Consider the following 26,311-nt stretch of genomic DNA (forward strand, 5'->3'; position numbering starts at 1 on the left):
TTCTGACAGAAGCTACTGGTCTTTCCTCTTTAACTATGGTCTGGTGCTGAAATCCCATGCATTAGCAACTAAAATGTTTTTAGAATGAAAACTCTGTATTTTAAGATTTTTTATAGACTGATCACCTGTCAGAATTCTGTAATGCAGTTTGAGTATCTTGTAGTTATGAGATATCACAATACCATTTTTAAGCATGATATTTATTTTTCCTGTATCATATTACTCTAAAGTGTTAAAGCAGTTAGTAGGATGGATAATCTTAAATTAAGAGATAATAGACAAATGACTAAACAGATATTTGGGTTTAAAGGTATATGTAAATTCCTTGATTTCCATATATATATACGTATATATATATATATATATATATATGAATGTGCGTATTTCTCTTTGTACTAAAATAAAATTCTGATTGCAATCTTACCAAAAATTAAATAGACCAAAAGTTTCCAAGAGGGGAAAAAATATGAAAATGCATCTAAGTTTCTGGCACAGCACTTCATTTTAGCACTTTTAAACCTCTGAGTTAATGTTTTCTTACTTTTTGGAGTTTAAAATTTGAAGATATTTTCTTGAACAGGGTGGAAATGGTACGTGTAGTGTCCTCATGGTGATGCAAAACTCTATCATGCTTTGATACATGCAAATCTTTCCCAATACCATCTAATTCTTCTTAATTCAGAAGAGGTGTTAATTGTGCATAGTCACTGCTCTTATTCGTGACAGCAGAGACAGTGTCTTCACTCCTACTGTGTTGTTTTCCAGGTAGTGAAGAAAGATCATGTTTAAACACATTTAGAACTCCATAGAGTTCACCAGAAATACTGTCAAGGATACCACTTGTCATGTACTTTCTACCTGACAGAAGTTTTGGGATGGAAACTTCGCATGAAAGTGGTTTTAACATCCAGGTCATGCACAGCATACCTTTTCCAGTCATAAATCCACTGGTACCTATACTAGGTTTTGTAGAAGTGCCATCTGTGCTCCTGCACTGAGACATTTTGTCAGTCAACCCTGCTGTTCTGTGAAACCAATTAGGTTCACACAATTCAAGTCAATTTCTCTTACAGTGTCTTCTGTAGGTAGTGTTTCAATACAGGAGCAGGGTACTAACCAGTGCTCTTGACCTGAACCTGTAAGAAGAGAGAGAGACAGAGAAAAGGGGAAGATCGTTACATACTATATCAAAAGCATACATGTGGAAGATGAAAGAGGAGAGGCGGAGGAGGTGGAGCCAAGGGATGAGAGAAAAGGATGTGAAAAGAAGAAAGGGGAAAGAAAAAAGTCTAAAACTGTGTCCCCCGAATATTGATATTCACTACATTAGCAGTGCAAGTAATATTAAGAATATATAATAGAAAGAGCTTACATGTTAAATGTCTAGTTCCTTTAAATCATAGGTAGTAAAATATTTCTTCATTAAGTACATTTGTAGAAGTGTCAAATGGTATTAAAAATAAAGGACTTACCAAGGTTCTGTGAAAGTCCTAAGAACAAAATCTGGGAAGCTGAGAAAATGTATTTGATATTTTTGAAGAGATAGAAAAGTATTTCATCTAGGAAGGAAAAAAAGACACTTAATCATTAAAAGAAAACAAAGTGATCATTTTCAGAGGCATTGTGAGATTTTTGATTCTGGAGTCTGAAGTGGAGGACTCTTGTAATAGGAAGAAGTTTTTTAAATGGTACTTATAATTTCATCTTTTATTTGCACAAGAAATTTTTAAGTTAATTTTATATTAATTCTTCAGTTGATTGCCATTTGTCTCCACAAAAAATCTTTTGTGGTTGACAGTTCATTTTCTTTTTAGGAAAGTGGGTACTAACTAAGGAGTACATAATTAATAGTGCTGAAAGTGGCAGATGGCTTGATGAAACAACGTACGAATGGGGATATGAAATTGAAAGAGACACCCATTATTCACCTCAAATGCAATCTGCACCTAAAAGATGGCGTGAAGAACTGACAAACTCTAGTGCTCCAGGGGCCTTCCACAGATGGAAAGTTGTCCTCCTTATTAAGAGAGGTGATAAACGAATGGCATGTATTAGAAGGTAGGAGTTCCATCCCAGTTAATTTGGTCCATAACAACCTCCAGCTATCCAAACTCTGAATTATTTTCATTACTGTATTTCCATACTTTTATAATGACTTTAAATCTGTAGCATCACTGCTTTTCTTGCCTTCTTTTAGTATAGTGTTAAAAATAACATGCATACGGTTTTTATCAAGTAAGCTGCTAACAAAAACTTCCTTCATGAGGCAAGATACACAGATGTACGGTTTTTATTTTGTGTGTGTGTGTTATATTCAAATAGTACCTGGAACTGTATACTTTATTTCACTTGACTAGTCGACCTGACTCTGTCTCATGGATCTGGGCACCACTGCTACTGACCTGATGAGTGTTTGTGTCACATTTATGTAATAGATTCTTCTAGTTCTGAAGATGTAATTTGTTTTAAGACAGATGATTCTGATTTATGATAAATACAGATAGTTTAGAAAGTGAGTTTAGAGAAGTAGAAAAAGAAAGAAGGAAAAAAAGAAAGATAAGGAAAACCAAAGTGCAAGAATGCTAAGAACAAATGTTTCTTTTCTGTACTCTTCCTACACATTTGGTTTCATTACTTTAAATTCTACACCTGAATTTAAATCAGTGCATATTTAAATCCTATTTGTGTCTGGTACAGTAAAAGGAACATCTGACAGTTTCAGAGCTTTCCATTCATTCAGATACTGTCCAGCTTTCTATTGAGATCCCAGTTAGTTAGGACTGCTCAGGTTTGAGCGTGCCACCGATCCACAGTCAAGAAGGGAATTGCAGTTTGTTGGATCATAGTCCAGGGCTGGATGCTATATCACAGACTATCTGTCTGTCTGTACTTCATAAAGACAAAGTGAGGGGCAGTTGAAGTTGTTATCTTCTGATTTTGCCGACTGAAAATATTTTAAGTATGTTGCTTTTTGGCGGAGTGGGAGGATTTACTATGTCCTGCTACACTTGTGAAAATGCTGCTTCTTTTTCCATAAAAACTGCTTATGTAGATGTTCGTGATAACACTGTTGAAATGATGTCTTGCACAATGTCTGTTTCTATTTTGTGCAATAGAAACAACCTTTATCAGGAACAGCATCAGTAAGACAGATGATCAAGTTTTGTGAAATATGTTTTTTTACAGACTGTTTCCCATGCACTCAATTTTTAGTCAGTCATAAAACAGTGACAGGTAGATATTTTTTGGCTTCAGCAGGTACTGCTTTCAGTAATAAAGGACACTATAGCTTTGGAGAAAGTCTGGGTTTTTTCTAATATTTAACAACACTGTGCCTTTTATCCCCTTTCTATGCTCTTCCTGCCTTTAGTGCCTAGCTGTTGGATGGGTAAGTGTGTAAGACTAGCACCCTTTTCTTTTTATATATCTGGATTATGAAAAATAAAACCTATATCCAGAATGTCCTTAAATCTTATTTTTTCCCCTTTTCTTTTGTCTGGCATTTTTTCTAAAAGATAGGAGCACTTGTAGCTTAACAGGTCTGGAAATTGTCCCTGGGGAAACTGTTACACGTGATGGTGCCCCAAAGACAAGCACATCTCTTTTCTATATGCGATACTTTTATGATACTGGACAGCACTAATGCTGCAAATGTATATTTCTGTTACAAAAATATCATACTACATTTCAGAAAAGGAGTCTGACAGTTTTTGTTAACTGCTTAATTTATAGGAAAACTTAACCAAAAGATCATTATTTTGGGATAGATAATGCAATAAATTATAATTGCTGTCATCGAATTTGATACTTGGAAAGGTACAGAGGTGAAACTTTCTATCAGACATATTGGAGGTGTAAATTTATTTTAATAACTATTGTTAAATTTTGAAGAGACTATTTTGTTAAGTGGGTTCTTTAATTTTCCAAAGACTATTAAGTGCCCTTTTATTTTTCTAATGAAGTTTGTGCTGTGCCATATATCTAGAAGCCTTATTCAGTTGCACTTGCATGCCTGTATATTTTGTGAATGTTATTGTAGCTTTAGGCAGTGTTAATATAATATAGTAAATACATCTTTCTAAATATGTTTATTTAGAGTTCTTAAAGCTGGAAAGGCAACCATATGTTCATCTGAAAATGCAGAGCACAATATAACTCATGTATTCATCAGTGGTAAAATTTCTCCTTTACAAAATAAAAAGTGTCTGTCTGAAGCTCAACACTACCCTTTGCAATATATAGGACATTACCTTTTACAAGTAAGTAAACTAAATTATTGATTACTGTAAATAATGCAGTGTTAATAATGGAGGGGAATATAATTGGCCAGAGTGTTTTGTGATTTGATTAAATTAAGACAACTTTCTGATTCTGAGACCATGTATCCAAAAGATAGAAAGGCTCATGAATATATACAAATACCTGAAGAGAGGATGCATAATAGACAGGTAGGTGGTTGTCTGTGGTGCCCAGTTACAGGAAATTGAGTACAAATGGAAAGTCAGGAACCACTTGGGTTTTCTTGCTGTGAGGTTGATGGAACGCTGTAACAGGTTGTCTGAAGAGGCTGCAGAGTCTCCATATGCCATATGGACATGGTCCTGTACTAGTGCAGAATTCACTAGAACCAGAATTTTGTTTTACTGTTTCCCTTAAGAGAGATGCCCCATATTTCATACTTGTTTGCTTACCACTGCTCAGATGCACTGCTCAGAAATTATTAGTTTTTTGGTCTGTAACTGTTCGAAGGCTTCAGAATATTCATTTAGTTCTCAGACTCTGGGGTGACTTTAATCAACTGCTAATTGAAACTACTACCTTTATAAGCAAGTAGGAGCTAAAACTGTGTGTGTTGCCATTTGTAAATTCTTTGGGCTCTTCTGATCAAAGCACTTAGCTCTTTGTAGTAAAGGTATTACAGAAGGGTGAGAAGGTTGGAAGGTCTTAATGTTTACATTCTGAATAAAACACATCAATGTGGGCTCTTACTCTATGCTTACTCTCTTAATGAAACTTTTTCAGGGAAGTTGCTCTCATTTAAACCTTTCAGCTAAGATGAACATTTTCATAGATGAATTAATGTAAAAGCCTTATGGCTATGTCATCTTTTATTGATCTCTATCAAAATCACGTGTTTGTTGCTATGCATCTTGAATTCCTCCCAAGTGAGATAACAACTTTCCATCTTAATGAATCCATTAGCTTGCACATATCTTTTTTTGCTTAGATTTCATTAAAGGAACTCACTTCAGAGACCAAGAGAACATTAGCTTTGTGTTTAAGTGAATCCGAAGAACTCAGGAAACTGCCAAGGCTCCTAGTCTCTTAAAAGGAAAAAAATAAAACATAGGCAATCAAATCACAGCCCTTGTCCAGATATATTAAGCTTTATCAAAGAATGTTAGGGACATGCTCTTTTCTCTTTGTCCCAGAAGTACTTGGCATATTATTCATTAGATTGTTCCAACTTCATAAATTTATAGTCATGCTATCTGACTGCTACTTCTAGCAAATATAAATCTCATTCCTTCCCTAAACATACATATATATGTCTAGATGATGGATTTAGCAAAATAACATTATATTTTTTTCAGGGCAACTGAAACTCCACTGATGTTCAGAGTATTTTTGGTGTGATTTTTTTTTTTAACTAAGTCTTTTCTTCATGTTTATATTTCAGTATCTGTTCTTATTATCTTAACCTTGTAAATCTAGTGTTAAAATACTGTGTGAGATTGTCATTGGTTATATGATATTATAAGGCATCAAATTCATTGATTCAGGGTATTAAAATGCATGATTTTTTTTTTTTAGGAAGCTAGTCTCATAAATAAACAGTGACTTTAAAAGCTTTTTTGGATGCATGCTGGAGTTTCTAATTTTTTGCCAAGATTGTACCAATAAATTGTTTGAATATAAGTGTTTTAATGAGCATATTGAAACTAACATGCATGAAGGGCCATAAGAAGTAAAGCCTAGTTAATGCATCAGAGTTCAGTTTTCCATGCTCATCAAAAGCTATTTGGAACTCTATTCTAGTTACAAAAAATACTTCATTTTCTTTTGAAATGTGCAAGAAGTTCTTGTTCTTAATATTTGTTTAGAGATACGTTATGCATGTGCCAAATATGTTTGTATTGAACAATACATTTAAGGGAAAATCTGAAAATAGGATGAGGCATGTAACTTTTGAAACTTTTTTCTTGAAACATGGTATTATAAACTTCTTGCACCTTATCATTGCACGCACTACTGTGTTTTTTCTTTACTGTTATGTCCCAGACTCGACTCACCCATGAAAATGAAGTGTTTGAATTATTAGGCATGTTACACCAAACCTTCCACACCTGCTCACAATAAGAAATGGCCAAGGAAATAATTTACTTGTGTCTATCTCATGATTCTTAACTCATCACACTGCAGGAGGAGTCTGGTTTTGTTTATTTACCTTAAACAAACATGGTGTTTTATTTTTAACATGTGTATGTATCTTTGATGAAAAGCATGCATTGAAACTCTTACTGAAATGTATGTTCTCAACCCATTAAGTAAATTCAAAATATTTTGTATAGTTATTTTTTTCAAGCCAAAGTTATTTTGTGGTGTTACTGAGAGTAACCAAATTGAGAGAAATTTGATAAATGCTTCTTCATTGCCTGTGCTGAAGAAGTGGCTGAAAATGATAGGTGGACTCAAGAGAATTAATTACTATACAAACAGACAGAAATATCAAAGAAAGAAAAGACAGTAAAACCTATTACATTTTAAATTACTAATTTGTTTCAAGTTTATAGGCAAGAACTGAAAAGATTTCATTGTAGTGGTCTATTATATGAAAAGACAAATTGAAGAAGAAATGCCTTATAAAATCTTTACTACATTTTGAACCAGTTGAAAATGTGTGAGCTCTGGTTTTAGCTTCTGAAAAGTTCTGAGAGAGAATCTGTTATGGAGAAATAGTCCTTGTTTCAGCCACAGAGATTGTGACTTTACCCGAAGTCAGTTAGGAAAAATAAATATGAGGAAGCTCACCTTGATAATTCCTGTGTTGTAACTTTGTACAACAACAGTGGTTTGTTTCCAAACCAGCAGCTCTTTATTTGACATATGATATGATGACATAAACATACAAAGGTACATACAGTTTGCAGTACAATATATAGAAGGACCTAGCACATAAAAGTTGGTTTGACCATTAGCTTTGAAACAAAGTATTATTTTTTTTGCTCTGCAGAATGAAATACAAAATCCCGAAGATACAAAGATGAACCATTTCCTGGCTGCACAAGAAACAGACCAAGTCACGTCTAAAATGCAACTTGGTGAAATGAAAAATGTTATTATAAAACATATGTATTTTACTGCGGTAAGTAACAGTTGATACTTTGTTATAGCATTATATATTTTATATGCATACAATTTTATATTTTTATATTCCATGAACTATATTAAAAACCTCTATCTTTCATTATAGTATTGAGCTAATAAAGTAGATACTTGACATAACTTTTAACAGGCTTTTTAACCTGCAATATTTAATAATCCCATGTTTACTACATCTACCAGTAGTTAAAATAAACCTTAGTCATGGCAATTCATTGGCATGGATGTGTAGAAGACGCAGTGTACTACTTAAAGCCTTGGTGTAATAGATGAGGTAAATAGTAGCAAATACTGTTCAACAAGATATCTTTGAATTACAGTCTTTCTGTGATTTTCCTGTTATCTAGCTAACTTATGCTAAGACACTTTTCAAAACATATTGTAGAGCCAGTGTTTTGTTGACTCACATGAATGTTTTTCATTACAAGTCAAAAGTGGAGCTAATGCATTCCTTTGGTTTTCTGTTGTCACAGATCTAATCCTGATAAAATTGCTACATTAGTAGTAATTTGAAATAGAGTTAATACCTCTATTTCAAGTCAAGAGAAAGCACCTGAATACCTTCAGTTAGGATATATTATCTCTGTAAGCTACAGCGAATGCAGATGATGGTGTCGAAGCATATTTGTAGGAGCTTGTTTACATGAAACATTGTAAGTTTAGTAGTGGAAGAACTAAAAATTTTAAGTCCTCAAAAAAGTACACACAATATTTAAACACAAGATTGCAAATAGAAGACTCATGCTGGTTAAATCTGTGCATCATCATCACACGCTACATCTTTTATAAGTGACATTTTTTCCAAGGCTATACCCCCCAGACATTTAAAAAATACATTTTCATGTATTTTACCTGCAGCAAATGCTCTGGTTCAAACTATTATATAGCAGTGTGCCGCTGGATTAACCCTTCAAAGACAGTCTCTCCTAAGGATATTTTAGTAACATGTTTTAGTAACATTTTAATACTATGCAATATCTAAATATGGCTATAATAGTAATACATTTTTGCACCTCTGACCATATTTTTGCATGCAAGAGGAATCCATATTGGCATTTTGCCACAGAAAAACTGAAAATTTTTAGTTTTTTGATGTCTAATCTAGGAACACTGTCCTTACAGAGCAATCGCATAACAACAAAGAGACAATAGCAGGGGAAAATGGGAAGGAAAATTTGGCTATATTTAATTCCTTTTAAGTCATTAATCCCCTATTTCATAATTTACCCATCCAAATGAAAAATCTAAATAGTCAAATCTAAATGTTAGGTTGTGCTTGAACTACATTTAACAGAAGTTGTCATTTGGGAAGTTTCATACACTATTTATTGAATATGTTGACTGCTATCCAGTGTGCAGCTTGACTTTATTCTGTTTTACAGACTATTAAGCACAGACTTATGCAAACAGACCAGCTGAACAAATGCAATCCAGAGGTAAGAATTATTAAAAAATAGGGCATGTTATGCATATGGAATTTTATTATGAAGTTAGGCAAACATACTTTAAGCAAAATTAGTTATCAAAAATATTTTTAGATTTTGGCTATCCAAAACTCTGATAAAGTTATTGTTGCATTAAAGAGCATCATTTGGTCTTGAATGTTGTTTGTCCCTGTGATACTTTTAGTACTGTCTCTGTTATTACAAAGGAACTGCTTAATCCTGCTAGTTAAGAAAACCTTACTTATTAATGTTAGGAGGTCAAAAAGCAAAGATGTCCTAATGTGTTTTAAACATCATATATTACTCAAGCGCTGTATTTATGCAGTGAAATAAAGAGAGAGTGTACACAATTTTTAGCACTGCTTTTTCTAGTAGGGACAGATTTTAGCTAGAGGTTATCTCACTGTAAAAAGAAACAGTACTTGTTCTTTCAGCACATGTTTGGTATTCCATCATGTGAAATTCCAGAGTCAGCTGAAGCACAGATTGCAAGTAGAATGCTTTGTTTTCCAGTCCTGTTTTCATAGTCGCTTTGACTTAATTCCTTTTTTTGTACTGTACTCTATTTTTTTATTTCCATTAAGCCAAATAAATGCTGTAAAACAGGTCAGCAATAGATTTTATTAAGTCTTTATTATAAATACCTGAAGTAAATTAGTACTTTTAAAATTTTTCCTTGTCTATCTATAATACTAGGACTAAATCTATAAACAATGTTGAAACATTGCCTCTTTAGTACTCAAAAAGCATTTTATACAGTGGCCATGAGCTACTAGTAGTGCATTTTATGTGGTAACTTGTGTTCCTTAAAAGTTAAAAAGGGAAACACTTAAAGTATGTGTTAGCTTCCTGTATTCCTTGGTAACTGAAGATCTGGTATCTTCATGAGCCATTCTACATAAATAGTTACTTAAAACCAGTCTTTTTGTGATTTCTTTCTATTGACAATAAGGAAGGAAGGAGAAAAAATTTATTTTTAAACCATGAGGAATAAATTACTTTTGTCATGGTCCAACACCATCACTGATCTGTAAAGTGCTGTGTGTTTCTGTTCTGCAAGAGGTTTGCATTGAAGTTTAATATTAGTGTGTAGTTTATTCAATTAATTGCACAAAAAATTACCTCTCTTAACACATGTAAGCTGAAATTGTTTTTCTGTACTCTTAAGAATAATATCATTTTTTCTTGGAAATTTTAAGCCTAATACTTCTCTTACTGTTCTGTCACTTTTATTGCTTTATGGAATATCCATTGCTAGCCTTTATATAATATGTGTCTTCTATCATAAGTATATTTATGACTTTTAGGAGCAGCTCCAGTAAACATATCCAATAATACTAAGGAAGTAAAATCAAACCTACAAACTGAATGAAGATGTTAGATCTGCCTATTGTATTTTGTCATATCAGTTTGCATCTGCTAAGAAGGCTTAGCACAGCTAAGTGTTCTGTTCCATCATCATCCCAAAAATACTTATTTCTCTTTTGTCAGTTTTCATATTTTGCAGTTGTCATATTTCATTTGTTTCTGCTCAGAGTGCTAATGATTGTACCAGTAGTGCTTCACAAGAAACTATGATTCCTCATCAGAGTGCAAGCCAGTGAAGCTTGGACAGCTTATTGAGTATTAAGTCTCTTCAATAATAAGTCTCCTGATACTGACAAAAGTTTATTGCCTCAGTTTTGTATCATCCTTCTTTACCTCTTAGAAATGTGATGAACCAGTCTCTAGTTTCTCTTTGACTTGAATGCTATGCAAAATGTACCACAGTCTTCCCAAAACATCTTTATTTCAGTGTATTTTTAAAATAATGCATCAATGCTACTGTTTCTTCTAGTACAGAATTTTCAGAAAATAAAAGTTTCAATCACAATATATAAAGCTGGATCCTGGTGTGATCACCAGGTGAAGGTCAGTGGTAACATGCTTGTACACACCCAATATACAGTCTTACATCCTAAATACAGGTGGCAGAGAAGTTCTTCTTTGACTGTCATTAAACAGTTCACAATTGCTCTTTACATGTGCTGTTTGCATGTAATTAGCATTACAAAAGTATGAATGCAACCTTTATTTCCAAAGGAAATTTTAGTGGAGATTTTAATAGTTAATATATGAATGAGAAAATTGAAATAAATGTAAGTTGCAAACACCAGATACACAAAGACTTGATTAAAAGAAAATTGTCTACATGAGCAGCTTTATTTATTGTTAATGTAACAATGGCTTACATTAGGAACCTGAGATACGAGACATTTGCAAGACACTAAATATCTAATGCTAAAGTGGAGTTCATTCACTGAGATTTTAGCTGTGATTTAACCATGATTATAATTTCTTTCTGAATTTTTTTCATGTTTTAACAGAGCTCCTAGTGTTTTTTATCTTATTACTGGAACATTTTTGGTAGCTATCTAATAGCAGTATATTCTTTAGGCTTCAAATTGACAACTGGAAATATAATCTAATATTAAAACAATTGGTAAGATATTTAGATTAGATAGTAGGAAAATTTCTCCCTGCAAAGGGTTGTCCAGCTCTGGAAAAGGCTTCCCAGAGCAGTAATGGAGTCATCATCCCTGAAGGGATTTAGAAGATGAGTACAAGTGGCACTTAAGGACAGGGTTTAGTGGTGGGCTTGGTAGTGCTGTTAATAGTTAGACTCAATGCTCTTATAACAATTCTATCTGAACTATTCTATTAATGCACACTAGGAGACAGGATTTTTGGCAGAGACATAAAATCTACAAGTTACCAGAGATTAAAGCAACAATAAATTTATGTAACTCTTTAATTCCCAGCAGCCCAATCAGTCTGACCCTGCTTTTCTCAGCTGTGCCTCTTATCTCAGAATTAGGAGAAATTTGAGTTTACTGGAGCCTCAGGCTGTGTGGTCAGACAAAAAAAGCTGTATTTCAAAAGAACAGTTACCTGGCAGAAGAAAGCTGTGCTTCACTCAGCAGTACAGTTGCAACTGGCTTGGGCATCAGCTTTTGCTTGAATCTGAACTAGAGGAAAGATGTAAATAGCAATGTAACTGAGACCTTCAGTAGCTCATTAGTGTCATTAATTCATGGTCTTTGGAGAGCTGAAAGTACAGATAGTAACAGGGAAATTGCAGAGCAAATACAGCATCTCATGGAAGCTATTGCATCTGTCTTGGTTCTCTGAAAGCTGTTAAGAGTTTTGCTGTCATGAGTGGCAGAGTATAAGATGGAAGTCCTGTGCCATTAAGATCTTCTTGACTGGAAGGACCCCTTCTGCTTGGAAATAAGAGTCCCTTTCCCCCTGCCCTGGCAGGGATGTAAGGTGGTATAGAATAACCTCTATGTCTTAGTCACATCCCCTGTGGCTACTGCAAGAATAAATTCTGTCTCCTGTCAGGAACCAGGATACCAACATTTTAATTAGGGATATCCTGTGTTACTTAACTTGGTTGGTTAAAGGGTTTTTTTAATTTAAGCTTTTTTTTCTTTTTTTTCTTTTTTTTTTCTTTTTTTTTTTTCTTTTTTTACAATGATATCTCATTTCTAGGTTAAAAGTACTGACTGGTCCAGGGGCACTTGGTCTATACTTCAAGGACTAGTGGAAGAGGACTTACTTCATGATGTAGTCACAGAACTTGCTGCAGGCCAAATGTACAGTGCACCTCCTGTGCAACTTCTTCATCCTCTTCTGGAATATGTCCTACTGGTGAGAGATGAAGACTAAAGTAGTATTAAAAATAAAAGAAATAAATGGAAGTATTATGATCTTTGCTTCTGACGTAGTATTTAGAAGTTCTTAGTGATCCATTCACCCTTCTTTTTGTGCTCATCAATGTGTCTGTAAAAATAAGAAAGGATTTAAAAAAGGGTTTTTTCAAATTAGTATTTATTTGCAAGCCAAATGAATGTAATGCTCTAAATATTGTGGAAGGGTTGGCCAGAAATATTTTTTGTTACTTTTAGAAACAGCACTATACTGGTACGCTACAAATAGAGAGATTGATTGAGAGCAAGGTTTGCTCTAAACAGTGGTGCATTCAACTGGCATATCACACTAGAGCAAGTTCTCCTTTTTCTCTTCCCTAGTCTTTTTAAATTTAACTATGTATTTTTCTCCTTGGAGTTGTGCATTAAATTGCATGTTACATTAGTGATTAAATTTGGTCACTTGAGATTGTAAAGATTAAAGAAAATAAATTAACTGTTAGTGAATATAGATACAGATCCTTGGCTGGTCTGGAGCCAATATTATTTTCTCATTTTTTACAGGGAAACACGGATACAATATTTTTTGCCAAACTTTGTCATGTTTTTTACCTTGCTCTTCATTGTGAACCTCCCTGGAAGTCCCCATTGATGTTGAAGTATTATTTAGATCTTCTTCAGTGTCCTATCTGTAAGAAAGGCACATGGTCCTTGATAGAGAGACTTGTAAGGTAAGGAAGATTAATGAGGTACCAAATGCAATATTATGTTACTCCAAACCCAAAGACAGCAGAGGAGAGTTGGCATTCTGTTGCAAAGAAGTGCTGTTTTACAACAGAACAAGTCTAGAATTTTAACAGATTTGGTCATTTCACTTCATATTACATCACAGGCAGATGAAATTTTTTGAAAGAAAAATAAGTACATTTTCTTAGCTTTACTAGTTTTTTTTAAATTATTTCTTATGCTCTTTACATAGTATAGTAATCTGTGTACTCTTGCTGTTGTTGTGTATATACATATAAACATACACACACACACACATATATCTGCAGTTACAAAGCAAACTCAAGGCTTGTCTTACCAAATGTGAAGTTTCATGTTGTATTTTGATTTTAAACATAACCTTCGCCATCTTTTTGAAGATGTCTGATTTTATCTTGTCTACATCTACAAAGACAAATTTGGATAGTTAGTCTCTGCTTTATCTTGAGAACTTATTTTTTGTAATTTGCATCAACAGAAGTTAATTCTTCATTTGGAAAAGAAACTAGAGCTCTTCTTGAGTGGTTGTGATAAAACTTCAAGTGATATTTAAATACTTTGATACAACTGTGATTACAGATGTGTGAATGTGTGTGATTGTAAGCATATTTTGAAGAACATGAAAGAGAATTTGTCTTTAAATGAAGTATTTTGTCTTTTAGTACTTCCTGGAGAATGGGAATACCCAGGAGTTGTATACCTGGTTCTAGTACTCAAAATTCTAGACAAAAATTATGTTTGCACGTTACTTCAGAATTATCTGCATCATGTTTGGCAATCTGTAGTCCTGTCAAGTAGTATGTATGAACTATTATCTGAACAGAAGTTTGTAGGATGTTACCATGTCTACAAAATACTCCAAAATTATCTTGTATTTAAAGGATTTTAAATAAGTTATGTTTAATATAGTAATTGTACAATATCTCAAGTAGAAACAGAAAAATGAAATCCAATTATTTTGTTTACACTATAATACAAAATCTTCATCTGGAACACAGAAGCTCAGTCACAAACATGTTGTTGGTTTTTTTTTTCCTTTTGAAAAAAGCTTTAAAACTAGAAAATTAGGCTTTAAAATGTTGTCTGTTACTGGGGACAAACTATATCCTTGTCAAAGCAGACTGGATTCAAAGCTGACTTTTTTGTCAATAGATTATCTGTTATTTCTGTCATACAAATGGAATTTTTAATTTTTTATTTTTCAGGTCTTGTCTTTATTGTGAAACATTTTGTCATACGGTCACAGTTTCAGGGACAGAAGATGAACTGAGGATAGTTCATAAAACATTATTGAAGTTTTTCTTTGATTTAGTAAAAGGCGAAGTAGAGTTTCTGACAAAAAGGTGGGATTTATAGAAATAATACATGCACTTCTTTATTTACAGCAGCTTGTATCCTGATTTGTATATATCTGTGATAAGATACTGTTCTCGAAAGCAGTTTAGCAATTCTATTTATATTTCTCAATTCTTAGGTTGTTTAATTGTAAATTCATAGGTTTTTTCATAATCATGTTTTAAGACATCTTTCTTTTTCCAGCTTGTTATTCCAGGACACATTTAATTTTGCTCATAAGGTGGTACTTCTAGATTTGCAGTACTTTGCTATTCATTCTTTAAGGTAGACAAGTAGCATTTTGAATGTAATGATGTATATGTTTGATTTTTTTAAAAATTCAATAACTGTTATCTCTCTATTATCTTAGGGAGACTATTACCTTTCTTTGGTTTATGAAGTATAAAAGAAGTCTAGGTTTTGCTTTGCATTTCTATAGAAATGGTGGCCTTTACTTTATGGAAATAGTGGCACAGTATTAGAATTCCCCAAGTCTAATAATAGTAGTAATAGTCATCATCATTGTACTTACACTGCATCAGAAATTCTATCTGATCCTTCCATAGGTAAAAATTGCCAAATTTGTGTGTATTTTAAGTGAAGACAAGGTTTCTGTCTGGTAACTGTAATAATCAAAGTGGCATAAAGCTTTAGGTTTTTTTCACTTTGTTTTTTTTCAGTTTGGTTGAAGGAACGAATTCACAGCATCAACAAGCCTTGCCACTGACAGTTCTTCTGAAGACATTCTTGCCTGAAAGTGGAACCGCAGTGCTTTTTACCAAACACATAAATATTCTAGCAGATTGGGTCATATTTTCCCATAGAGAATTAAGTGGAAAAAATGATGTGAGTGTGAATTTTATACTTTAAAATAATGAAGACTGACATATATTTTTAAAGGTGTCCCTTTGTTCATTCTTTTGTGAGGAATTATATGTAAGTATAACAGCTGCTTGTTATAGCGGCCTTTTGTTGTGAAGCGTGCTGGTTTTTGCTCCACTAAAGAAATGAATTGATCCATAAGTTTCTTATATAGATATGTAGAGAAGAAACGAGTCCTGAGTAGCTTGTTGGCCACATTCAGATGTTCACATGCCCTTACCAGCAGGTATTACTGTAGTTATTACAGACACCAGCTTGTTCTCTCAAACAATATGGTGTAGTGAAAGAAATGATTATCTTATTTTACAGTGACAGGATTCAGAAACATTTGAAAGAGAAACCTAAAAAAATTAATACTTTTTTTGTTGTTGTTGTTTGCTAGGTATGCATTGTTTTACTGTAATAGAATGCCCTGGTTTTCTTCCTAAGTCTTTTAGTTTCATTTGGAGTATTTCCTAGGACTTAAAATAAAAATGGAATTGAAGCAACTTAATTGCTATTTTGTGACCTGCTGACCAGCAGGACATTGACCTGAAAGATACTAAGTGTCCTCTATACCGTCTATTTCTTTTCAGAAGCAAGAGGCCTTGTAAAACATCTTTGGCTTCTAGATTCTCTCATAAAATAAAACCTAACTGCTGTCTCTGCATTCTCTTTTAAATTATTGTGAGAGCACAGAATAAATAGGTACTCCATTCACTTTTTCCATACAGTAACAGAACAATAGAAAATCAAGTATTTCAGGGACAAAAAAGCACTTTCAATATAATACCAAGTAGTTATTCATTATGCTATGAAAGCAAAAAGATTAAACATAATGAGAGCTTCAATCATCTTACCTAGCCAGACCTCCTACCTTTTTTGAGGGCTATCAAAGCAAGACATTGTGAAACAGTGCTGCTTTTTATCCTCGGTCAAGATATTTAAAAAGTGCCTAAAATCAGGCTTCTATACCCATATTTATATTTAAGCAAACTATCTTTTCAAAGGTACTGAGCAGCAAGCAGGCTTACATGCAGTTGGTGTCAGTAGCCATTCTGTTTCTTTGGAAAATGACACTGCTTTCATATTTTTCCTGGTTTTGAATCTGCAGTTTAAGTGTAGGTACCATTTAGTTTTTTCTTCTATGCCTTCCTTTTACAGGTTCCAGCACTGTAAGCCATGCCTTTCTCATAAACCTTTTTTTGCATTGGCAGAATAATCACTTCTGTCAGACTGTACAACATATATGAAAAATAAGCTTAATCCCCACACACAGCATAAACCACAGAGATCTGCCTCTTGTTTAGATTCTATTTGTTCTAAATACATATATATCAGAATTGTTGTTTCAGCACAAATCCTGGATGTCTGTTGCTTTCTTACTTTGATCTTACGCACTGTAGTGTAAACTATCCTACACAGATGAATTCTAGCCTTAAAAAGCAGCTTGTTGCCTCATAATATCAGTAGTGTATTATGTTTTTTCTAACTGCTTTGTTCCTCATATTTATTTATCTATTGCACTTTCTTTCCCATTGCATTTTTGGCAGTTTCATAGATACATAGATAAATACACAGTATTTCCATGTCATTAGAGGGTGCAAAATTGTCCTTCCTGTCTTCAGTTTGAGGGTGTGAGTCATTGTTACCAGTTTTGTTTTATAAAAACTGTTTGTTTAAGAGGTAACACCTAGAGAAGAGGCATGTAGGGCCTTCAGAAACCTAAATGAAAGAAATTATTTTGGATATTGTTACTCTCTGTATGTGGTTTGTAGCACATTGCAAAGGGGTGACAGACCATATTTTTCAGTGCATCTAAGTGTGTTAGCTTGTGGGAAGAAACAAACTTCCATGTTGTGATATACCAAACTTCCATACAGTTCTTCAGGGAAAATATCTATAAGTGGAAACAGATTAATAATTTTAACTAAATTCTTTCTTTGAACATATCTAATATAATATTTTCTAACAGGTAAAAGTCAGCAGTTATTAATTTTCTTAGCTTTTTAGAATCACATTCTCTCTTTTTGTGATTCAAAGAGGTTGCAACAAAGAGTGCTGGAGTGCAGGGAAAATATCTGTGTATGTTTCCTCTCTTCTAGTGCTTAGTTGCTGCAAAACTATGTATGTGTGTAAACATACCATGTAAAAAGAGCAGTCCAAAAAAAAGTGAAAAACAAAGCATAAAATTGAGGGCATTTGTTTTCTGGAGTTAGATAGAATATGCTGGATTTTAGAAGTAGCAAAATAAAAATAGTGACAGGAAATTGGATGTCCTCACTAATCACTGGGTTAACCTGTTTGGACAACATGGTGGAATAATATTGATACACTATTCTTGTAGTTAAAAAGGTGCTGCCAAAGAACCTAAAAGATTTTCTATTATTTGAGCTCATCAAATCAATTTTGAATATAATTCTAAAATGTACTAACATATATTGTTTGTTATATTACTTAAACAGGTTTGATGGAGGAGCTTCTGGTCAAAGTTCCTTGAATCAAATTTCTTAATTCAGTTTTAGAATTTACCGAGGAATGTGTATGTTGCTTATAACACTTCTAGTTGCATTGAGCTATTGCATGGTTTTTCACAATGTCACAGATGGTATCAGAAATGCTTTTCATCCCTGAAAATACTGGTGGGGATTTTTTAAAAAAACCTGTCTTACATAGCCTGACAAAGAGGTGACAAAGGCATTCATTCAGGTTTTTAGTTGCATAGTATAAATTTGTGTGGTGTAGAACCAAATGTCTTTCTGGTCTGTCACTTGCAGTAGTTTTTTTGGAAGTATGTTTTAGGCATTTGTGGAGTACTACATTTACAGCACATGAAAAAAACCCTCTTCTTTAGAGTTCTAAAATAACTCAGTAATTCAAAGTAAAAAAGTTAAAATTAATTTTCCTATAAGAACTTTTATGTGTAAAAACACACTGTGAAACTTCTGCCACCGTAGCACTGTATTTGACTTGACAAAGCATTAAATGGAACCGCAATGTAGGAATTGCATTTGCTAAGCTAACAGATATCAGTTGAAGTGATGTGACCTTTGTATGCTAACACAGTCAATAGCTTCTTCCCACTTCTATGCTTTTCTTAGTGAGATAGCTTTGATTTTCAACAATAAGAACAAGGAAGAGAATTTTGAAAAGAGGTTTCACTGCATATTACTTAATTAGCTGTACATGGTGTAGTGGGTCAATCTCAGCTGGCAGGTAAGTCCCCACCCTGCACTGGGTTGAAGGAGAGAGTCAGAAGGACAAATTAAAAAATGCATGACATTATATAAAGACAGTTTAATAAGTGAAACAAATACTTAACCACCAGCAAAGCAAAATAAGGATTCTATTCAGTGCTTCCCATCAGCAGGCAGATGTTCAGTCACTTTTTGGAAAGCAGGGCTTCATGAGACATGGCATTTGCTAGGCAAAGCAAACACCATCACTTCAGACATTCTCCCTTCCTCCTTAACCCAGCTTTTACTGCTGAACACAATGTTAAGAAGGCCTTTGGTCATTTTGGGTCATCTGTCTCGGCTGATGCCCCTCCCAGCTTCTTGTTGTAGGAGCAGAGTGGGGAAAAAGAGGTCTTGGCACTGTCATAGATGGTAGCAAATTCCAAGTTTAATGGAAATGCTTGGGGTGTTTTTTTTTTCTTTTTTTTAATATTGCATATGTTTTCATTACTGTGTATTGTTTTGTGGTTGAAATTGAAAATACTTCTGACATGTTAACATTTAAACATTTTTAGAACTTACGGTCCTTTGAGGAAATTAGACCAATTTCCCTCTCTCTCATTTGTAGCATTGAACCATTTATTTTAAATACTGAGGAGAAGCTCTTGATTTGTCCTACTGTTCTTTTACAAAAATGCCAACCAAGCCTACACTAGTTGGCAGTATCTGGCTTATCTTGTCAGTATGCAGAGAGACTTGGCTGGGCAAATGTAGATGCAGCTAGAGTACCAGCTGCATTTAATATTCACTATATATCTGACTGTGAAAAATTATTAATACTTGCAGTATTAACAGTCATTATTTCAGTCTGTTCTCTCAATGTCTGCTTTCACCCCCACCCTTTTTCTTAAACGTATTTCATAAAGGAATTAGTTAAGTTAGTGATTTAGAAACCATAAAGAGAATGTAAATACTTGTGCTTGACATCCCTATCTACCTCAGATTACATTTATATGTCCTTGATCCTGTCACTTAACTTTTGTTAAAATAGTGCTTATTTACTGTGTTTGTGAAATTTATTCCCAGTAAAGAACTATTGGTGGAATTATATTATTCACCCAGTATTTCACTTTGGGGTCCAGTGATAAAGAGATATACATACTTAAGGGAAATTTAAATGCATTTCAGATATTTTAAATTATTCTTCAGCTTCTGTTCCCGAATCCTCAGAAGATAGTGCAAATGCACCTTTTTAAATATTTAAACTTTAGTTTAAAAATTATACTTTCAGGTTTTTGACATGCCATATCTGTGTTCTCAGGGTTTTTTTCATTATGAGATTTCACAGTTCATCTATATTAAAGTATTATGACATAATAAAGGAAAGGGCAAACCAAATCAAGTAGAGTTTAAGAAAGTGGGAAGAAGTAGGCCTGGAAGCAGTCTTGGAGATGACATTCGTTACAGACTTTGTCTGGCTAGTTCTTAAAAATCTTGAGTGATGGAGATTATGCTTTCACCCCACACCGTGTTTATTTGTAGTTGTGTTCATTTCTTTTCTTTTGAGTGACAAGTAACTGTTAACTGTAGGGACAGTATTTGTGTAGTTTTCAACAAATTGCTTTATAATGTTTTTATTATTATCTATGTCACCATCTCCATTGTTCGTATGTACGTCTGTTTGATATATTGATGCTCAAACTAGTTTTGGTGCTTTTCAGCTCTTAAGGAATCCTAGTAAATTATTTTAAACCAACCTTGAACATATTTTCTTCTCAAAGGAGTATCAGACAAATCATTGACTGTAGTGTGTACCCATTAAGTCTGGCTTGTCTCTTACCCAGAATTGTCCAGTTTCAGGTACTCATTTTCTTTCACGAGATGCCATATGTCAACTGGTGCTCTAGTGTAACAGTAAATCTCTGGTAGAGCCCTCAGTCAGACTAATATCATTCCTACTATGGTGCCTGTGTTCTTCCAAGCTGTGCTTTCAAAACATCTGGTGGTACATGTGATCAGAGGAATAACTTATCTCAGAGTAAATTTATAAAGTATTTCTACTATGGCTCAGAAAGGTATGTAGATAGATGTGACCTTGCAAAGACTAACTCAAGCATTAGAAACACTGCTTTACCTGACCAGTATTGATTAAATTCTCATGTGGGTGAAAAATGCATTCATCTATCTCAATGAGGTGTCTGGATAGCTAAATTCCCGTGTATTGTCTTGATGCCTCTTGAAGAAAATACACTTCAGCTTTCTTTACTTGTTTATGACCATTTTCACAGGATCACTGAATAAGCTGAGCTGGAAGGGACGCATAAGGATACATATATATAGATATAGTCTCTCTGTCTCGCCCTCTCTCTCTCTCTCTTTCTCTCTCTCTGTTTTTTTGGGGTTTTTTTTGTGCGTGCGTGTGTGTGTGTGTCTGCCTGTTCAAGGTGGAAAATTGTATGGCTAATATCCAGAAGGATGGCTTTTTTCCTAAATTTGCAGCTGCTCATCTTACTGAATTTTTTGGTAGCTGAAGAAAGTTTCCTTTTGCAAAGTGACTGCCAAAATTTCTTCTGTGGAGGAAACTAACACTTTGCATCCTTTTCCCTTTTGGCACAGACATACATAGTCACAAAAAGAGCTTTATTTCATGATGAAATCTTCAGAAAAAGGTAATGCTAATAGAGCAGGTAGAAAAAGATCCTTGCAATTGTCAAATTAAACACAAGGTTCAGTGGAATAAGTACAGTACTTGCAATCTTATGGTTAAACAAAATCTAATTTAAAAAGAAATCATATTGCAATTGTAAGTTTTGCCACCATTTTGCGTATACTTGTAGATGATTTCATAGAACCTGTTTTTCTCCAGTGCCAAATCCTAACTGATATGGCATCAGTGACACTAATTGGTGATCTGGCTGCAATAGTTAGCTTTTGAGCAGAAGAAAGGCCAGTGAAGGAGTGACATGGCAGCAGAGTGAGCTTTTATCTAAAGAAGTTTTCTATGTTATTTCTATTATGTAGAAATATTATCTACTATAGAAAAAATAATATTATACTACATAGTAGAAATAATATTCTACTATGTAATATATTATCAGTCTGAACTTTTTATATATTACAGATCAGTAGATACACCTATACTTTTTTCCATTTAGGCTTTCAGAAGTGAAGTTGCTGGTCTATTAAATGCAATTCTTGGAACTGTAGTGGACTACTGGATCATCTCGGGTTTGCTTATGGACAGAAATGTGTTTCATCAAGTGCCTGATTTGGCGCATTACCTTGCCATTTCATGTGATGGTGAGTGTTTGCAAGGCCTCTCAAAATTGTTCTAATCAGATACTAAGTCCTAATTAAAATCCTTGGTTTATAGTTTCAAATTGTTTTTTAACCCTGTTTTGCAGCTGTGCAAAACATGTGTGTACAAAATATGGTGTGTACATATGCGGGAAACCATTTTATTTTGTATCTGTCTGTCGGTGTCAAGCAAAGATCAAATAGAACAGGTTTTCTTATTAAAATCCCTCTAAATAAATGTCTAAATGTTGATGTGAAAGCAAGACCACACCGTCTGAGGAAGAAAAAAGAGTCTTTGGAGCTCTCTTGTCAGTTTAGGAGAAGTTTAAGCATATCATAATAAAACTTAAATTCAGACAAGCAATCTTAGCTCAGCAAATTTTATCACTCCAGAAAATGACTATCTTGCTGAAGACACTTCAGTCATAATTCTAAAACCTACAGTGAACTGTTTGACTCCTACAACTTCAAATGAAACTTTTCAATGTTTCCTTCCAATTCTTTGGACTTAATGGAGGGAATGGGAGAAAATTCCATTGAGTCTCATGAATTACTGTAGTTCCTCCTCATTAAATAGACTAGGTAAGCAGAAACATCATGACTCAAATAACCATTATCATTTAACATGGAATGTCAGTTAAGTATCTGTACTTTTAGCCGCAAGGAATTGAGGAACTTGCAAGACAAAATTATCTCAAGAAAGTATTGAATTATTTTAATTTAATTTTCAAAATTAATTCCCACCAAAGCTTCCCCTGACTCCTTTTCCAATCATCATTTTATGTGGTAACAGGTATATGTAAGCTTCTTTTAAATTGTATCTGCCTTCTACCTGGACACTCGGGAAGAACCATAATGAAAAGAAATTACACTAAAATCTTAATCTCTGGACAATTTGTTTCACTCCAGTTTTACAGAAAGCAAATTATGAGAACTTTTATAGGCTGACTTAGTTCTTAGAAGGCCAATTCAGTTCGAACTTTATGGTGTTTAAATTAGTGGAGCTTTTAATATGTACCACTTCAATGGATTTTGTAGCCCTCATATAATAGTACAATCTTGGATAAGTATTTCTGTAAGACTTTATTAATTTCCTGTATACAAAAGGCAAAACAAGAATAGGATTCAGTCTGTTTATAGAGATTATTTGACCTGTGCCACTTGGTACAATCCATAGCACTCAAAGCAAAATTATTGCGAGTTTTTCTAAATTCAGTTATACTTACAGTAGCAAACATCTGTATTCTCAGACTTGGGTTTCTCTTTTGATTGAGTCTACAGATCAGCTAATTTATGAGCACTTCTTAGCAGAACCGAAGATTCCCCCAATACAGTAAAGATTTCCTTCCTCACTGCAGGTCTTACTTTCCAACCATTTCAGTTGTTATTTTGACAAAATTATTTTATTAGAATCAAAATACAAATTGTTACCACTGTAAGAAAAAAATCAGTCTTTGTCTTCTTTTCCAAAACAGAGGTAGGTTAGACATATGCCTGATACATACTGATATATGTTGTATGGATTTGTACGTTTCTCTGCCACTCTGTGGGGCATTGTTTTAAACAGTATAAGCTATTCGGTACATTTGAATGGGGTTTCAGTTTGCTTCTGGTAACTTTTAATGTAGAACTTCTAGGTCACCTGCATTATTGGCAGATTTCTTGTTCATGTGTTATAACTCTTCCTGAATTTGTGTCTCTTCAAGTTTTAGAAGGTGATCACTTGTAGAACTTCACAAAAAAAAAATTATTCTCAAAATAAAGGCAGAACTTTTATAACATTGTATTAAGAGCATTTTTAAAAGTTTCACACAAAAAGTGATGCTTTGTCTTCTAAAATACATTTAACATTTTCTCAGTATCTTGTCATCTTACCAGATGATGGTTAAAATCTATTTTCATGTGAAGAATTTTAGTAATTCTTGAGGAGAATAAGCTTCTGAATCTGCAATAGGAGCAAAAAGCTTGGAAGATCTATCTTCTAGATAACTAGGTATGTAGATTTCTGTATTTTCATTTTTAGGTTTACTTATTTTTCTCCAATTGCTTTCATCCAGATTTTTCTGTATGTCAATTAAAAATGTTTCTTTGTGCCATACCATCCGACTGGCTTCAACTGTTTGTTGCAGAAGCAATTTTCAAACAAATGTGTTTACAGAGGAATATTACTGTTTCTACAGAACCTCTTTCTCTTCAGAAAATAGTAAGTAACTCCTTAAAAATTTATCACATTTCAGTATTTTACAAGTAATTTGATTCATAAAATTCTTGAAATATATCTTTTCCTTGTGGTCTAAGGTCATGCTTGCTGCCTGCATTGTCTTTCCATGTGTTCCATACATTTAAATTTCCCTTTGCCTGAGATCTGGGTCCAGAACAATAGTAAGATTTTTCTTGTCAGAGAATTTGTCATACCTGGTATCTGTTTACGTGCAGTTATCATGAAAGTGAAAAAATGCAACAACAGTGAAAGCTTTTAAAAATAATCCCTGATATAATGATTGCAGTGTTACATTTGTACTTAAGGAGAATGCCAAATATAGTGTGATTTTTCTCAGCTACCTTTTCCTTCAGGGTTTTTGAAGAGATAGGTCCAGGAATTTGTTACATTGAAGATTTTCTCAGATGTATTCCCGTGAAATTCTCCTCTTAGAAATTTTCTCCTACTCACAAACCTTAGCCTGCCTTCAAATCACAATTTGTGATAGTTGGTGAGGAAAAACATGTTAAAAGCTGCAGAAGAAATTCATGACTGCTGGCAGGATTCAGGCAAATCAGGGCAATCACATGGTAATGTCATGCCCTAATTTAGAGTCTCATTTCAGTAATCTTAATACTAATGACTAAACAGAATATGGAATCCATAGCTGTTTGTCTGTGTTCTATTACTCTACAGGTAGAGTCACAAAAAACCAAATACATACATTTGTACATTTCCCATACATAAGTTTTCCTAAATTTTGCAGGCATTTATTGTGAAGAGAGGTCATTGTTTCTTAACGCAGCACATTTAAACAGAAGTTGAATAAAAGGCTGTCAGAATTCTTATCATAAACCAACTGCATACTAATATTTGATGTATATTGTCACATACAGAGCAGAATTGCTACTTTCAGTATCACCATGACTACTGATCACTCTCTGCAACTACTTAAATACTGTTATAGTGCTTGAAACAAGTCTATATGATTTTTGTTGTTTTCCTTAGTATGACTAAGTCTTCTTTCTCATTCCATACAGTAAAAAATTAGCAGTTTTTCCAGTTCTTCTCATACAGCATCTTATCTGCTTGGCTTTTCTCTGAGTTCAACAGCTCCCTGGTGGTAAATATGCAGTGAAGGTGCAAGTAAGGTGTTCCTCACCTACTGTATATTGCTTGCAAGATCTACAGTGAACTGCTAAATATTCAAAGCCTTCCTTAATACCTTTCTTCAAATGTAATTGTTGAGTGTTTGATGAATCCCTCTCACTGGCTTTTTTTTCTTATGTTTTTGCCAAACTGCAGAAACTTGGATGACTTTTTAAAATGACCAGTGTAAGTGGATTTGAAGCTCTGTGTTACTGGAAAGAAGCTAAGATCTACAACAGCCAAGCCCGTGCTAATAGAGAGCACCTAAGGGATAACTGGCTTACTGCCTTTGCGATGCTCAATGACTTAATCCAGCCCCTCATCTCAGAGGAGATGAAGGAGTGGAGTGAGTCTGTCTTTAACCAAATTGCTCCCTGGGAGCAGGAAGTCTGTAACTACTTTGTTTTAATACATGAAAGTCAGTTTACTGTACTCAAGTCTTATGTCCAGCTAAAGAGATCCAGATTTTCTCAGCTGCCAGAAACCTGAGAGAGGCCTAGAACTTCCCATTTCCTTTCTCAGACACAAGCCACTCACTGAGGCCAGTGTAAAGAGTGAATTACAAAAACGTTGAAAAGGAATGCAAAAGACAAACTGAAACAATCTAGATGTACAGTCATTCAGGGATCAGATTTTAAAAAACGTATATACATCAAGAATATAGATGGATACATGTGGATAAAGATGACTGCTTTGCAGCAAGAGTAACCAAAGGAAATTTCTGCATTTATAAAATGTTACTTTTGCAACAGGTCTGTTCCTATTCACCTGCTTTGCGAGAGATAGGGATGCGTGAGACAGAGGTACACAAAGCAAAGAAAAAGAAAATAGGGCAACAGCCATGCCCTGAGTCTCAAAGGACATTACAGATGCTAAATGGCGATAAGCAGAACCAAGTCAAAGTGCTGCCTGATCTACCGTAAGTAATACCTATAACATCACCAGTTTTATTCTGCTTTGGGGGACAGCTTCTGACCTGACACATTTCTTGAACTTTATGTGACCTGT

At 34.1% G+C, this 26,311-nt stretch overlaps 1 protein-coding gene across 5 annotated transcripts in view; it reads left to right on the forward strand.

Annotated features, from left to right (window-relative positions):
- Positions 1-26,311, forward strand: part of SLF1 (SMC5-SMC6 complex localization factor 1) — a 34,402-nt gene that overhangs the window by 1,823 nt on the left and 6,268 nt on the right. For all 5 annotated transcript variants that reach the window (XM_071448653.1, XM_071448652.1, XM_071448655.1 and 2 more), the window contains 11 exons: positions 1,815-2,058; positions 4,097-4,259; positions 7,235-7,366; positions 8,766-8,819; positions 12,363-12,521; positions 13,085-13,251; positions 14,491-14,628; positions 15,301-15,466; positions 21,813-21,957; positions 24,012-24,157; positions 26,056-26,222. In XM_071448653.1, coding sequence (XP_071304754.1) covers positions 1,815-2,058; positions 4,097-4,259; positions 7,235-7,366; positions 8,766-8,819; positions 12,363-12,521; positions 13,085-13,251; positions 14,491-14,628; positions 15,301-15,466; positions 21,813-21,957; positions 24,012-24,157; positions 26,056-26,222 — 1,681 coding nt within the window. The remainder of the gene's footprint in view (positions 1-1,814; positions 2,059-4,096; positions 4,260-7,234; positions 7,367-8,765; positions 8,820-12,362; positions 12,522-13,084; positions 13,252-14,490; positions 14,629-15,300; positions 15,467-21,812; positions 21,958-24,011; positions 24,158-26,055; positions 26,223-26,311) is intronic.

This window comes from Agelaius tricolor, unplaced genomic scaffold, assembly GCF_023055355.1.
Source record: "Agelaius tricolor isolate 1412-34295 unplaced genomic scaffold, bAgeTri1.0.p SCAF_27, whole genome shotgun sequence".
NCBI classification, from domain to species: Eukaryota; Metazoa; Chordata; class Aves; order Passeriformes; family Icteridae; genus Agelaius; species Agelaius tricolor.